Source organism: Oncorhynchus nerka, linkage group LG7, assembly GCF_034236695.1.
Source record: "Oncorhynchus nerka isolate Pitt River linkage group LG7, Oner_Uvic_2.0, whole genome shotgun sequence".
Taxonomy (NCBI): Eukaryota; Metazoa; Chordata; class Actinopteri; order Salmoniformes; family Salmonidae; genus Oncorhynchus; species Oncorhynchus nerka.
Window position 1 is genome coordinate 35,078,694 of NC_088402.1, and position 17,342 is coordinate 35,096,035.

At 43.3% G+C, this 17,342-nt stretch overlaps 1 protein-coding gene across 12 annotated transcripts in view; it reads right to left on the minus strand.

The window, feature by feature from the left end:
- The window catches only part of LOC115131523 (A-kinase anchor protein 9-like), a 117,808-nt gene that overhangs the window by 55,190 nt on the left and 45,276 nt on the right, over positions 1-17,342 (minus strand). For all 12 annotated transcript variants that reach the window (XM_065020458.1, XM_065020451.1, XM_065020457.1 and 9 more), the window contains 3 exons: positions 7,797-7,857; positions 6,393-6,725; positions 5,453-5,731 (listed from right to left, as the gene is read on the minus strand). In XM_065020458.1, coding sequence (XP_064876530.1) covers positions 5,453-5,731; positions 6,393-6,725; positions 7,797-7,857 — 673 coding nt within the window. The remainder of the gene's footprint in view (positions 1-5,452; positions 5,732-6,392; positions 6,726-7,796; positions 7,858-17,342) is intronic.

The following is a 17,342-nucleotide window of genomic DNA, read 5'->3' on the forward strand; positions in this document are numbered from 1 at the left end:
TTACTATGGCATGGAAACACTTTGGACATGATGTAAAAGGCTATGGCTTAGGCAAAAAAATAACATTGATAAAAAGGGCTAGAACGAGAAGGGGAACAACTAGAGTAAGGACAGTGTTGTCCTTCAAAAGGCCCCTAGAGGTTTTGTACAAAGCAAACCACACCATGTGAGGTATAATAATATCCCTCAGGTGATCAAGTGGTTGAACCCACTAAGTGCTTCTCAATATGAAGAGCAATGGGGTAGAAGAGACAATACCTGGCAGGTGGAGGAAAATCATTGTCAAACTCCTCAATTAACACATAACTACATTCAGCTTCTACTCAGGGTGGTTGCATTTGGTCTTTTAGATTGCATGCTTTGTTGAGCTTAAGACCTATTCAAAGTACCAGTGACTCCCTCAATACGGAACTGGTCAGATGATGCGGATGCTACGCTACAGGGCTGTTTTGCTAGCACAGACTAGAATATGTTCCAAGATTCATCCAATGGTATAAAAAAAATATACCACCTCAGTCATCGGCGGCGTCTCCACAGTGACCATACGTACATATCTCAACCAGAAGCCATGGATAACAGGCTACATCCACATTGAGCTCAAGGCTAGAGCTGCTGCTTTCAAGGAGCGGGACACTAATCCGGACGCTTATAAGAAATCCCGCTACGCCTTCAGACGAACCATCAAACAGGAAAAGCGTGAATACAGGATTAAGATTTAATCCTACTACACCGACTGACGCTCGTCAGACGTGGCAGGGTTTGAAAACTATTACGGACTATAAAGGGAAACCCAGCCGAGAGCTGCCCAGTGACGTGAGCCTACCAGACGAGCTAAATGTCTTTTATACTCACTTCGACGCAAGCAACACTAAAGAATGCATGAGAGTTCCAGCTGTTCCGGACGACTGTGTGATAACACGCTAGGTAGCCGATGTGAGCAAGACCTTTAAACAGGTCAACATTGACAAAGCCGCGGTGCCAGACGGATTACCAGGACGTGTACTCAAAGCACGCGCGGGACAACTGGCAAGTGTCTTCACTAACATTTTCAACCTCTCCCTGTCTCGAGTCTATAATACCAACATGTTTCAAGCAGGCCACCATAGTCCCTGTGCCCAAGGAAGAGAAGGTAACCTGCCTAAATTATTACCGCCCCATAGCACTCATGTTGGTAGCCATGAAGTGTTTTGAAAGGCTGGTAATGGCTCACAACAGCATCATCCCGGATACCCTAGACCCAATCCAATTCGCATACCGCCCCAACAGATCCACAGATTACGCAATATCAAATCGCACTCCACATTGCCCTTTCCCACCTGGACAAAAGGAACACCTGTGAGAATGCTGTTCATTGACTACAGCTCAGCGTTCAACACTATAGTGCCCACAAATGTCATCACAAAGCTAAGGACCATGGGACTAAACACTTCCCTGTGCAACTGGAACCTGGACTTCCTGACGGGCCGTCCCCAGGTGGTATGGGTAGGCAACAACACGTCTGCCACGCTGATCATCAACACTGGGGACCCTCAGGGATGTGTGCTTAGTCCCCTCCTGTACTCCCTGTTCACCCACGACTGCGTAGCAAAGCACAACTTCAATACCATCATTAAGTTTGCTGATGACGGGGTGCGCTGGTGAGCAGCAACATGTGAAGATGCTTTTTCTTGGTGCTCCGATCCAGGGCCAACAATTTACTATTAATACTTATTTTGTAACATTTAATTTGGAATCGAACCCAATTCACTAATCTGTCTTTTTTCCCTGAAATGTTTTGCCTTTTAAATCGTAAAAACTTGAGACAACGGCTACGGGCCACAAAGGAGCAGGCCTCTGCTGAAGCCTCGGGATCACCTGACAAGGACTCTGATCCCCCCCCGACCTAGCCATGGTAATGGCGGCTATCATTAAACAGACTGTGCTGGCTAAGGTGGAGTCACGATCCACTGACCTATCCGTACAAATAGCTATTATTGCCACCGAGATCAACAAAGATTGACTCCGTTAACGAAGACTTGGCGAGACAAGACACCCGTCTGAATAGCCTGGAAGATGGTTCAAATGTTTACTCCGACAAAGTGGTGACACTGGAAGAGCAAGTCAACAGGCTATCAACAGATGTCATCAAACTCCCTTCCAAGGTTGAGGACCTCGAGTACAGACAGCGCCGGGGGAACGGTCGCATTTTCAGCTTGAGAGAGGGACTCTAGACCATAGGTGGAATGCGGCCAACCCAGTCCATAGCTAAACTGCTACAGGAAATCCTATGCCTTGATTACGCCCCCACTCTTAACCATGCGCACTGAAGCATATAATCCGCACCGAAGAATCGGGAGCCTCCCATAGTAGTTAAATCCCACTACCTTTAGGAGAAGGAGGATGTCTTCCGTAAGGCAGCGTGAGCGGCTCCCATCACCCACGACGGTCAGAATATTAGCATTTATCCAGACTACATAGCGACAGTCATGAAGAAGAGGTCAGCCTTAAACGAGGTGAGGGGGTTCCTACACCGCTGTCTAGACACCAAGTTCGGCATATTTTACCAGCTGTACTGAAGATCACTACTCCCTGACGCAAGCAGAAGACATTCCTAGACCCAACCAAGGACAAAGAATACATTGTCTCGCACCTAAATCCACAGGACAGACGACATAAACCTAAGGCTAGCCAGTCTCTTTCCATGCCTGAATAGGATACCATTTTTTTTTTACACTACTACTGGTCAGCAAATATATCTATCTAAATGTGTTTATTGGGTTTCTACATTTGAAAACGAGGATGGCCCAACTTGGGCTATCATGGAGTTACAGTCTCCGGTCTCACGCCTGTGCTCCCTAATGCCCATGAACCTTGGCACCCATGTTTTAAACCCCATTGTTAAGTACTCCCTTAAAATCTGGTCCCAATTCCAAAGTCACTTTAGCCTTGAACAAGCAAGCGGTGTCTCTCCATTAACATCTAATAATCTCTTCCCAACAGAGTGACACGGCATTCCAGTTCTGGCATAGGAACGGTCTGGTGTTTTTTTGTGACCTATTTGTTGATAACACATTCATCTCATTTGATACTCTGAGGGTTGACCATAACATTCCCAATACCCACTTTTTTTAGATACCTGCAAACTCGCAGCTTTGCCCCAAAACAATTCCCTTCATTTCCACTCGAGCCAACTAAGTGTCCAGTCGAGTGGTGCTTAGATCTTAACCCTTATCTGAAGGGCACAATCTCCAGATTATATGACATAATACAAAATCTGCATGGGAGCAAGACATAGGTGGCGAGCTACCCAATGATATATGGCAACAAAGTGTATCTACACTAGAAGTCGCCCGATTATGATTTTTCAATGCCGATAGCGATTATTGGAGGACCAAAAAAGCCGATACCGATTAAATCTGCCAATTTTGTATTTATTCATTAGTAATAATGACAATTACAACAATACTGAATGAACACTTATTTTAACTTAATATAATACATAAATAAAATAAATTTAGCCTCAAGTAAATAATGAAATATGTTCAATTTGGTTTAAATAATGCAAAAACAAAGTGTTGGAGAAGAAAGTAAAAGTGCGCTATGTGCTATGTGTTCAGTTCCTTGCTCAGAACATATGAAAGCTGGTGGTTCCTTTTAACATGAGTCTTCAATATTCCCAGGTAAGAAGTTTAAGGTTGTAGTTATTAGAGGAATTATAGGACTATTTCCCTCTATACCATTTGTATTTCATTAACCTTTGACTATTAGATGTTCTTATAGGCACTTTAGTATTGCTAATGTAACAGTATAGCTTCCGTCCCTCTCCTCTCTCGGCTCGAACCAGCAACACAACGACAACAGCCACCATCGAAGCAGCGTTACCCATGCAGAGCAAGGGGAACAACTACTAGAAGGCTCAGAGCGAGTGACGTTTGAAACTCTATTAGCGCGCGCTAACTAGCTAGCCATTTCACTTCGATTACACCAGCCTCATCTCGGGAGTTGATAGGCTTGATGTCATAAACTGCGCAATGCTTGACGCACAACGAAGAGCTGCTGGCAAAAAGCAAAGAAAGTGCTGTTTGAATGAATGTTTACGTGCCTGCTTCTGCCTACCACCGCTCAGTCAGATACTTAGATACTAGTAAGTTTGTATGCTCAGTCAGATTATATGCAACGCAGGACACGCCAGATAATATCTAGTAATATCATCAACCATGTGTAGTTAACTAGTGATTATGATTGATTGTTTTTTATAAGATAAGTTTAATGCTAGCTAGCAACTTACCTTGGCTTACTGCATTCGCGTAACAGGCAGTCTCCTTGTGGAGTGCAACGAGAGAGAGGCAGGTCGTTATTGTGTTGGACTAGTTAACTGTAAGGTTGCAAGATTGGATTCCCCGAGCTGACAAGGTGAAAATCTGTCGTTCTGCCCCTGAACAAGGCAGTTAACCCACCATTCCTAGGCCGTCATTGAAAATAAGAATGTGTTCTTAACGGACTTGCCTAGTTAAATAAAGATTAAATAAAGGTGTAAAAAAAGTAAATTTAAATAAATTTTAAAAAGGCAAATCAACGCCCAAAAAATAACGATTTCCGATTGTTATGAAAACTTGAAATCGGCCCTAATTAATCGGCCATTCCGATGAATCGGTCAACCTCTAATATACACATCACTCAAATGGCTTACTCAGTATAAGGTTTTGCACTGTCTCCATTACTCAAATGACATATTGGCAAAAATAGACCCAAATGTTGACCCCAAGTGTATGAGATGTCACTAGAGTCCAGCGACTGAGGGACACATGTTCTGGTCATGCACTGCTGCTACTCGCTGTTTATTATCTATGCATAGTTCCTTTACCCCTACCTACATGTTTATTTTATTTGACCTTTATTTAACTAGGCAAGTCAGTTAAGAACAAATTCTTATTTTCAATGACGGCCTAGGAACAGTGGGTTAACTGCCTGTTCGGGGGCAGAACGACAGATTTGTACCTCGTCAGCTCGGGGATTTGAACTTGCAACCTTTCGGTTACTAGTCCAACGCTCTAACCACTAGGCTACCCTGCCGCCCCATGTACGAATTACCTCGATTAACCTGTAGCCCCGCACATTGTCGTTGTACTGGTACCACCTGTACATAGCCTCGTTATTTTATTGTGCTACTTTTTATCATGAGTTTAGTTTATTTGTTAAATATTTTGTTAACTTTTTATTGAACTGCGTTGTTGGTTAAGGGCTTGTAACTAAGCATTTCACGGTAAGGTCTACCGGTTGTATTTGGCGCATGTGACAATTAAAGTTTAACTTGACGTACTAAGCCAGTGCAACCTTACACCTAATGCCAACCTAGATGTCGTAACCCCAAATACTAAGCAAAGTCTGGTATCAACTGCCTCTATCCAAGACATTCTGCTGTGGAAATCAAACTCACTCATGAAAGCGCTATCTGGAAAGCCCCATTGCTAACCTGCTCAGATCCAGGACCTCCGTGCCAAAGCTGCCCTTCAATCCTACGGAGCTCCGCAGTCCTCTCTTCCAGCTCTCTCTCCAGCCTCTCTTTATCCTCCACGAACATCCTCTGCACCGCCTCCGGAGAGATCCCCTTGGCGAGTGAGCTCCTGGGGGTCTGCTGCTCCTCTTCCTCCTCAGATTGGGTCTGCATGGCCGAGGTTGTCTCGCGGGCGCTCTTGGAGATTCGGGCCAATTCTCTCTGCTGGGCAAACTCCACTGACATCTGAACTATGACCTAGGAGAGATGCGTATGAGGCATCATAATGGAATGCTTTAAATTACATTTCGTTAAGTGAAAGAAAAAGATTCAATAAAAAGTAGATTTTCAACAAAATTTGAAAGGCAATTCAATCTAGATAGTACTTAAAGCACTGCTACCCACAAATAAATGCTAAAAGAGCATATTTGTAACAAAAAACTTTTGGTGCAGCTTAAATGGTATGCTTGGTACATACGTACTTATGACTACTGTGTGTGTGTTATTTTTAGATGCTCACAGGATTCACTGTGCCCTAGGATACAGTTAGTGCTTTAAACATAAAGGCTACTCATTAAATTAATGGCCAAATGTCTGCACTCTCCAAATTCTCCAAGATTTGTTTCCATGCTTGTTAGTCGTTTAAGTCAAGAAGAAAATTGTATTGGGATATACTCTTCAAAGTACAGTAGGACCTTGTTCAGAAAACTAAAATATTTGTCATCATGAAATCGACTTAAACTATGTAGAAAATCTGAATTGCATACCTACACATATTTAACCAGACACTGTATGATTGAGCTGTTGTTAGTACATGAAAGCAACATTTAAGTTTGTCTGTAGCCTTCAATAACTATTTTTTGCGGGGTTTAATAATTGTCCCCGTTCAATATTGCCTGTTTGACAAGCAACTTCTTACCTTAGCTATCTCTTCCTCCACCCTCTCCTGGTGTCTCCTCTCCTCCTCGCTGGGCCCTTCGATAGAGCGGACACCCCCGTTGATGCCCTCTGGATCCTGTTTCACCTGTGACCACACCTCCTCCCTCCCCTTCTCTCTCTTTTCCTGCTCCCTCTCTTCTCGGAGTCTGGTGAGCTCGGCACAGTGTTGCTCCTTCAGCGCGGCTACCTCCTGGAGGTACTTGTGGTAGAGCGCTCTCCTCAGCGCCTGCAGCTGCGCCGTCAGGCTCATAGACTTTGCCGGCCCGCGTAGCTCCGCACCCAGGCCCACCAACAATGCCTCCTCCTCCACCAGCTAGATGAGGGGGAGGAATGGACAGGGAAAAGGACAGGAAAAGGATGGACACAGACAAAAATCAATGCGCCGGAGAGAAACGTGTATGGAAAGAAAAATAGGAGAGAGAAACAGGGATTGAGCAAAAGCCAGATGAGAAAATAGAGGGAAAGATCCAGAGGCTTTTCAGAGTGTGCCCCCTCACTTTCCCCTTACGCCTCAGCCACCAGCTAGAGATGAATGCACCAATTCTACTTCCTATGCCTCCAAGGCTGATTGACACACACTGATAAATAGATGTCAGACATCCCATAGAGCAGAGTTTCAGTTCGGATAGAGCACCAGTATGTCCAGCTACAATAGTAAGTCTTTCCTTTTTCTCGCTTTCTGTCTTTCACTCAGTGACTCGTTATTGTGCTATAATAGCGCCTGGTGTTGGTTGCTCTCGTTGCTCCATCAATCTCCCTCCCCCTATTTTTCTCGTCCTTTCCCTCCACCTACTTGTGTTCCCCATCTTTCCTTCCCTCACCGGACACCTCTCCATTTCTCACCCTTTCTTTCTGTATTTTCTTTCTCCCTCAATCTCTCAGCTGCTCTCTTCTCATGCTTTCTCCTCGGATGTGCGAGACAGCGTCTCACGCTGCTAGACTGGAGAGCAAGGGAGGTAGAGGGAGAGAACAAGCGGGTGGTGCAGTGATAGTGAGCGGGAGGCTTGACTGAAATGAACCGGGTCACTCACGCGGATAGAATCATGCAGCCGTAGACTGGCGTACCGTAGTACTATATTGCCAACACTAGCATCAACGCTACGCTAACCATTTACATAACTGGCACCTCGACTCTGAAACTTCCCCTCAGATAAAAATCCATTTGAATGTGGCCTCTCACTGCAGCAACCACCCAGAGATCTGGGGCAGGTTTTAGCCAAAGGCTGCATTCTCCCCCATCCCCCTCCATCCATCTCTCCTCCTCATCCTTTGCTCGCAGTGACGGCTAATGGAGTGTCTTAATTCAAATCAGCATTTGGGCTCAGATCGAGGGGAGGTGGTGTGTAATGGGGAAGATTTGGATAGTGAGATGGAGTGTGCAAACCTTTAGTTCCTCTGCATCCTCTTCCTCTGTCTGCAAGCCAAGCTGGGCAACACTGAACAGGCTGAAAGACAAGTCAGTTCAAAATGTGAGAAATTAGTAGTCTTAAAAGCAAGCACATAAAACAAAGACACCTTCACTTATGAAATGTAGCACCAATAGGTACCGATAACAACTTCACAATGTGGTCAAAGAAAGTTTGCTACAGCAGAATTCAATATAAAGGCCAAAGACAGTGAAAGGTAAAGGGTAAACAAACATCCGCTATAGTGAATAGCCTACTGGTGAATCTACTAGTATTATCTTTCAACATCTGACTTTTTTAAAGGTTGGAATTCATGGTCTGATCTAAGTTCAGTTCATTTACAACCACCCAGTGTATGAAATGTACAAGGAACTGCTCCACTCGGGGCGGCAGGGTAGCCTAGTGGTTAGCGCGTTGGACTAGTAACCGAAAGGTTGCAAGTTCGAATCCCCGAGCTGACAAGGTACAAATCTGTCGTTCTGCCCCTGAACAACCCACTGTTCCTAGGCCGTCATTGAAAATAAGAATTTGTTCTTAACTGACTTGCCTAGTAAAATAAAAAGGTACAATTTCTAAAAATTTAAATTATTATTATTTTTTAAATTCTCCTTTGGGATTAGCTAACTGGCACCATTCTATCAATCAATGTCATCATGGAGCATGTTCAGTGGGCTGCAATGTTTTAAACTTTGCAGATAGGAATGCAATGTATAAAACTGACACACGATTAGAAGTCATTTGAGGGTTATTCAGATAAGCATTTATTTTTTACATGATACATTTCTCTGAATGTTCGGTCACCTTACCCTGCCCTAAATAAGCCTTCAGGCTTCGATACCAAAAGGTTCCAAGTATTAATATAATTTAACAGCAGGGGGCAGTAGTATAATTTAATTATACCCATTAGATTAGAAACGGGTTGGGCAACTGGTGGCCCGCGGGCGAAATCCCTCCCCGTGAAGGCCCTTGGATCAATAATTTTTTAGGATAGCAAATCAGTTGGGGTCTCAACTTACTGTTGCAAATTAGAATAGTAGAATACACACAAGGCGCAATTTCAAAATTTGGTTGTGCATGCTGGTACGCAGACCAGAACCAACCTCGCAACCTCATGATGAGTTTCGATTTTGTGGACACCACCCCTATCAAAGTTGCCCATCCCTGTATTAGAATATGGTTTATCATAGTGTAACCTAACAGCAGGCGTAGAGAGACGCTGGGAGCGGAGTCCACACTTCCGTTTTTCAGGAGAAACGGAAGTTAGGTTGAAAATACGGTATCCCCAAAAACCAGAAACATCTGCTTTCTGCCAACACCCCTAAGGATGATCATAGTGAAAAGGGACTCTAGAGTAGATGGTAAGCAATACTGTACTCAAATAAAAACCAGTGCAAGTCAAAATATTCCAAATTAGCATGCATCAACTTGCATGCCCAAAGCGTGGAGACTGAGAGCAGTCTATTTGTCCAGACTATTTACAGGGCAAATAACAAAATGGCATTTTCAAATTTGGGAGAATTATCCCTTCAATTTTCTATTGATATGAAAACACCTTGAGGAGGGCCAAATGGGGAGATGGATGTTTATGCTCCTTGCCTAGATCTGTTGGGCAGGAGAACCCCTACTTTTTGGGGTTAGTGACTAACATGACTCTAGTCTAATGCTTTTAACCACCACCGTAAATATTTCATAAGCTGGGCTGTGCTGCTGGCATATAAGGTATCATTGCTTCACTACTCTTCCAATGTTTTACATAAGGATAAAAGGTTAACTCTAAGAAATTAAATTTGCCACTGTCTGGAAGCGTAACTATTGGTTTTATCATACCCTCTAGGGGTTAATAAAATTGATTCAATGCAATTAAATTGCAACAGGATAAGTAAATGGATCTTAATTTTCATTATAGCCAACATTATATAGGGATTATAGGAGGGAATTATATAGTAGAGATCACTCCATAAAAATGTCAAAATCATTTGATTTTGAGTTTGAGTGAAATCCAAAGTTGTGCTATATATTCATTGGCTATGTCATAGCAAACTTGGAAAATATAAATATTGATACATTTCCCTTTGAAGACAATGGGCATCTAGATACACAGGCTCCGATACGATTCGGTGCAAGTCGGTTTGATTAGAGAACGAATCGATGCGATTCAGTTCGATGCAATACAATTCAATGCACTAACATTTGTTGCATAAACACATTAATTTCCATTCTAATATAAAATCTGCTGCTGATGGAACTCATGAGCTGGATCCGGCTGAGCGTACGTCTGTGGTCTGTAAATGATGTATGTCTATGGTGTATGTACTGGGGGGGGAATGCTTTTGTCCCCCCACTTCGGTTCTGACATCCCCATCATCCTCGGATTAAATAAATGTGATAGAAATTGTAATCTACGTAGTCACCAAAAGTATTTATTTATCATACTGCATACTCAAAGAAATGTTCAAATCTCACCTTTCTAGTAAAAATAGTTATAAATTGCTGAGGTTTAGTCACTTGAGGACACAAGCTCAAGTACAAATAAGAAATATTTTATGATGCATTTCCAATTCAACAAAAATGTATGAATAAAGGCTTGAAATGACTTGGATGCTTTCTAAATATAGCATAATCAAATTATAAAATGACTAAGATTTCATCTTTATAACTGTAAAATACAAGGTCTCTTGATCAAAACGTCTGCCCCCATCGCTGTGAATGTCTCACAGAGCTCTAGCTTGTTAGGAACTCTCCTTTCATCTCATAATTAAACTTGTCCGTTTATGACAAAAATAAAGGGATTGTTTAAATTCTATGATTTTTTTTTGATTAATGGCAATAAATCGATCTCTGAATGTACTACCCTGATGAAACCACTCTCTTCTGCTGCACTACAATGTAACAATTGCAGGCATATGCTTTGTTAGTGGCTGTGATGTAGGGTTCATCCAGGAGTTAGACAGTCGGAAGAGCAAATTAAATTGTAGTGGTTTCAGATTTCACATCATATGCCACACAGGCTCAGAAAATATACTCGTGTCCATGGGAACCAGATTGATTTAGAAGCAAAAATGACAGTTCGAACCAGTACCAGATGCACACAGCTCCACTAAAATGGAGACCTTACATCCAAGAGATTTCAACTTGTCATTTTTGTTAATGAACTGTTTGAGCTAGTAACGTATCAATATTTATATTTTACAAATGAACTATGACATAGCCAATGAATACATAGCACAACTCTGGATTTCACCCTCCATATCAAAATTAAATGGTTTTGACAGTTTGGAAGCTTTTACGGAGTGATCTTATCTTCTCCTCTCGCTTAGGCCATGCAGTGAGCCTCGCAAAAGTGATTGCAGTCCTTGTTATGAAATCATCACCTTTACCCTGTATATCTAAAAATTACCATATACACTGAGTGTATGCTATTTCCATGACAGACTGACCACGTGAATCCAGGTGAAAGCCATGATCCCTTACTGATGTCACTTGTTAAGTCCACTTCAATCATTGTAGATGACAGGGAGGACACCAGTTTAAGTTTAAGCCTTGAGACAATTGAGACATGGATTGTGTATGCGTGACATTAATAAGGTGAATGGGCAAGACAAAGATTTTAATGCCACTGAATAGCGTATGATAGTAGGTCCCAGGTGCACCAGTTTGAGTGTGTCAAGAACTGCAACGCTGATGGGTTTTTCACGCTCAACAGTTTGTGTGTATCATGAATGTTCCACCATCCAAAGGACATCCAGCCAACTTAACAACTGTGGGAAACATTGGAGTCAACATGGTCAGCATTCCTGTGGAACACTTCTGACACCTTGTAGAGTCCATGCCCGACGAATTGAGGCTGTTCTGAGGGCAAAACAAAGTACAACTCAATATTAGGAATGAGTTCCAAATGTTTTGTACACTGATTGTTTAAAGCAAAACTACCAAACCTATTGCTGATGGTGAACCTGAACGATCAAAATATAAATATATTGTAAGCCCCGTCCGTCCAGCAGGTATAGCCAGATGAGTTCTCTCCGGTAGCTTACCTTTATTTCAGCAAAACACAATTTAAAACAGAGCATTTGATAATACCTATCAAATTACAGTGACCTAATATTGCGCAAGCCATTTTACAAACATTTGAATGTTGAGTGCAGATGTGTCAGATCTCAATGGTCAGGCTACTGGCATTGCCTGGCGTTGTTCGGCATGCAAAATGACTTGTAGATAAATGACTGTCAAAACAGTTACATGCAGTTCAACGCCGAAGGAGAGGACGCATCAGTTGTCATAAAAGTGGAGAGGTCTTTTCAGAAGGTAGAAAGAATGTAATATGATCAACAAAAAAATGTGACCCCGGCCGTCAGTTGGACCTCGGTAGTCAGTTGAACAGTGTTTCCTCCGACACATTGGTGCGGCTGGCTTCTGGTGTAAGCAGGCGGGTGTTAAGAAGCGCGGTTTGGCGGGTCATGTTTCGGAGGACGCACGACTCGACCTTCACCTCCCGAGCCCGTTGCAGCAATGAGACAAGAACGAAAAGGGAGCAAAACACCGCCCCACCCCACAAATTTCTTTAAATAAAAAATGACATGGAGCGAAAGGACGAAGAGTCCTGTTTACTGTAGCGGTCTTAACATAACTTACATATGGACCTAAAGGCATACTTCAATATATATCAATCATTCATGCAAGTCCTATAGCACACATACATCTTGCCGACATCTACATGATACATCGGGGAGATGTAGTGTTAATTTTACATTTTACCTTCATTTAACTAGGCAAGTCAGTTAAGAACAAATTCTTATTTTCAATGACTGCCTAGGAACAGTGGGTTAACTGCCTTGTTCAGAGGCCGAACGACTGATTTTAAGCTTGTCAGCTCAGGGATTCGATCTTGCAACCTTTCGATTAGTAGTCCAACGCTCTAACCACTAGGCTACCTGCCACCCGTGTGGAGAGTGTTTGCACATTGGCAAGATGTCACAGAAACTTCGGCATTAGATTGCATTTGCCCTTCAGCCCTGTTTGGATGATGCGTGTCAAAGCGGCTAAATACATTTTTTTTTTTTTTTACATTTTAGCAGTGGTGTAAAGTACTTAAGTAAAAATAATTTGAAGTACTACTTAGGTTTTATTTGATTTAGCCTATATTTAACCAGGTAGACGAGTTAAGAACAAGTTCTCATTTACAACTGCGACCTGGCCAAGAAAAAGCAAAGCAGTGCGTACAGGTGCAGGTGCAGTGATCTGTGAGCTGCTCTGACAGCTGGTGCTTAAAGCTAGTGAGGGTGATATGAGTCTCCAGCTTCAGTGATTGTTGCAATTCGTTCCAGTCATTGGCAGCAGAGAACTGATAAGAAAGGCGACCAAAGGTGGAATTGGCTTTGGGGGTGACCAGTGAAATATACCTGCTGAAGCACGTGCTACGGGTGGGTGCTGAAATGGTGACCAGTGAGCTGAGATATGGCGGGGCTTTACCTAGCAAAGACTTATAGATGACCTGGAGCCAGTGGGTTTGGCGATGAATATGAAGCGAGGGCCAGCCAACGAGAGCATACAAGTCGCAGTGGTGGGTGGTATATGGGGCTTTGGTGACAAAACGGATGGCACTGTGATAGACTACATCCAATATGTTGAGTAGAGTGTTGGAGGCTATTTTGTAAATGACATCGCCGAAGTCTAGGATCAGTAGGATAGTCAGTTTTACAAGGGTATGTTTGGCAGCATGAGTGAAGGATGCTTTGTTAAAGAATAGGAAGCGGATTCTAGATTTCATTTTGGACTGGAGAGGCTTAATGTGAGTCTGGAAGGATAGTTTACAGTCCAACCAGACACCTAGGTAGTTGTCCACATATTGTAAGTAAGAACCGTCCAGAAAAGTGATGCTTGACGGACGGGCAGACGCGGGCAACGATCGGTTGAAGAGCATGCATTTAGTTTTACTTCCATTTAAGAGCAGTTGGAGGCCACGGAAGATGAGTTGTATGGCATTGATGCTCGTCTGGGGGTTAGTTAACACAGTGTCCAAATAAGTGCCAGAAGTATACAGAATGGTGTCGTCTGCGTAGAGGTGGATCAGAGACTCACCAGCAGCAAGAGCGACATCATTGATGTGTACAGAGAAGAGAGTCGGCCCAATGATTGAACCCTGTGGCACCCCCATAGACTGCCAGAGGTCCGGACAACAGGCCCTCCGATTTGACACACTGAACTCTATCTGACAAGTAGTTGGTGAACCAGGCGAGGCAGTCATTGACAGAGTTGAAAGCCTTGGCCAGGTCGATGAAGACAGCTGGACAGTATCGTCTCTTATCGATGGCGATTATGATATCGTTTAGGACTTTGAGCATGGCTGAGGTGCACCCATCACCAGCTCGGAAACCTGATTGCAAAGCGGAGAAGGAACGGTGGGATTCGAAATGGTCGGTGATCTGTTTTTAACTTGGCTTTCGAAGGCCTTAGAAAGGCAGGGTAGGATAGATATAGGTCTGTAGCAGTTTGGGTCTAGAGTGCCTACCCCAGCAGCTTCCCAATCTTTGGGGATCTCAGACGATACGAAACAAGTTGCTGTGGGGGGGTGCATGGCTGTTGACCGGGGTAGGGGTAGCCAGGTGGAAGGCATGGCCAGCCGTAGAAAAATGCTTATTGAAATTCTCAATTATCGCAGATTTATCGGTGGTGACAGAGTTTCCTAGGCTCAGTGCAGTGGCCAGCTGGGAGGAGGTGCTCTTATTCTCCATGGACTTTACAGTGTCCCAGAATGTTTTGGAGCTTGTGCTGCAGGATGCAAATTTCTGTTTGAAAAAGCTAGCCTTTGCTTTCCTAACCGCCTGTGTATTTTGGTTCCTGACTTCCCTGAAAAGTTGCATATCGCGGGGGCTATTTGATGCTAATGGTCAAGGGCAGTCAGGTCTGGAGTGAACCACGGGCTATATCTCTAACTGGTTCTATATTTTTTGAATGGGGCACGCTTTTTAAAGATTGTGAGGAAAGCACTTTTAAAGAATAACCAGGCATCCTCTACTGATGGAATGAGGTCAATATCCTTCCAGGATACCCGGGCCAGGTCGATTAGAAAGGCCTGCTCGCTGAAGTGTTTTAGGGACCATTTGACAGTGATGAGGGGTGGTCGTTTGACCGCAGCCATTACGGACGCAAGCAATGACGCAGTGATCACTGAGATTCTGATTGAAGACAGCAGAGGTGTATTTGAAGGGCAGGTTGGTTAGGATGATATCTAGGAGGGTGCCTGTGTTTACAGATTTGGGGTTGTACCTGGTAAATTCATTGATAATTTGTGTGAGATTGAGGGCATCTAGCTTAGATTGTAGAATGACCGGGGTGTTAAGCATGTTCCAGTTTAGGTCACCTAGCAGCACGAGCTCTGAAGATAGACTGGGGGCAATCAATTCACATATGGTGTCCAGGGCACAGCTGGGGCCAGAAGGTGGTCTATAGCAAGCGGAAACGGTGAGAGACTTGTTCCTGGAAAGGTGGATTTTTAAAAGTAGAAGCTAAAATTGTTTGGGCACAGACCTGGATAGTATGACAGAACTCTGCAGGCTCTCTGCAATAGATTGCAACTCCGCCCCCTTGAATGCATGTAACCAAGGCTTTTACAGAAGTCAACAAATGAGAGGGCCTGGGGAATGGGAGTGGAGCAAGGCACTGCAGGGCCTGGATTAACCTCTACATCACCAGAGGAGGAGTGTGCAAAGGGCTATAAGAACTGGTCGTCTAGTATGTTCGGAACCGAGAGTAAAAGGAGCAGGTTTCTGGGCACGGTAGAATAGATTCAACGCATAATGTACAGACAAAGGTATGGTAGTTTGTTAATACAGTTGGTATTGTCTCTAGACATCAATTAAACATAGTTTTTTGGGGAATCTGTACTCCATACATTTTCCCTGACAACCCAAAGTACTTGTTACATTTTGAATTGCTTAGCAGGACAGGAAGTGTGTGAAATTCACGCACTTATCAAGAGAACACGTGGTCATCCCTATTGCCTATGGTCTGGCAAACTCACTAAACAAAAATAAATGTCCGTGTTAGAGTGTGCCCCTGGCAACCGTACATTTTAAAAACAAGAAAACTTTTACTTTCACTTTTGATACTTACGTATATTTTAAAACAAATACTTTCACTCAAGTGGTATTTTACTAGGTGACTTTCACTTTTACTTGAGTATTTTTCTATTAAAAAAGGTATCTTTTCCTTTACTCAAGCATGACAATTGGGTACTTTTTCCACCACTGCATTTTAGCAGATGCGACTTACATTTCCACCCCCCCCTTCATACTGGTCCCCCATGGGAACGGACGACACCTGGCATTGCAAGTGATATGCTCTACCAACTGAGCTACATTTAACAATAAATAAACTGCAACATATCGGCTAAAGCAATTTAATTCAGGAATTAATGAAACCAAGATTGAAATCCTTGGCCTGAATGCCAAGTGTCACGTCTGGAGGAAACCTGGCACCATCCCTATGGTGAAGCATGGTGGTGGCAGCATCATGCTGTGGGGATGTTATTCAGTGGCAGGGACTGGGAGACTGGTCAGGATCGAGGAAAGATTAACAGAGCATAGTAGAAAGTGATCCTTCATGAAATCCTGTTCCAGGGCGCTTAGGACATCAGACTGGGGGCAAAGGTTCACCTTCCAACAGGACAACGACCATAAGCACTTAGCCAAGACAACGCAGGAGTGGCTTTAGGAGAAGTCTCTCAATGTCCTTGAGTGGCCCAGCCAGAACCCGGACTTGAACCCGATCTAACATCTCTGAAGACACCTGAAAACAGCTGTGTAGCGATGCTCCCCATCCAACCTGACAGAGTGTAAGGATCTGCAGAGAGGAATGGGAGAAACTCCCCAAATACAGATGTGTCAAGCTTGTAGTGTCATACCAAAGACGACTCGAGGCTGTAATCGCTGCCAAAAGTGCTTCAACAAAAGTACTCAGTAAAGGGTCTGAAAACTTTTGTAAATGAGATTTCCGTTTTTTTTTTTTTTATATATATTGTGTTATTGTGTACAGAATGATGAGGGGGGAAAACAATTTAATACAATTGAGAATAAGGCTGTAATGTGGAAAAAGTCAAGGGGTCTGAATACTTTCCAAATGCACTGTACATCACTTTACAGTATATGTTACATCCCTACTATATACACTGATAATAATTAATATATCAGGAGATAAAAGCTATGCTAATAATAATGGACCCAGGACAGGGTGAGAATAAAACTGAAATTTACTTTCAAATTAATAAGGAGATGGCCAATACCTTGGCAATTAAAGTGGGCCTGAATGGCAACTGTAGAAGTTCACTGCCTGGTGCTTTCAGGTCACAGTGATCTGATAAGTGCTGCTGCACTCTTTCTATGCATGCACAGACACACAGATGAGGGAGATGAAACATCACTCACTTATGCACCGGTGGTGTTTCTTCAATAAAATGTACAGTACCAGTCAAAAATGTGGAAACACCTACTCATAAGGGTTTTTCTTTATTTTTTACTATTTTCAAC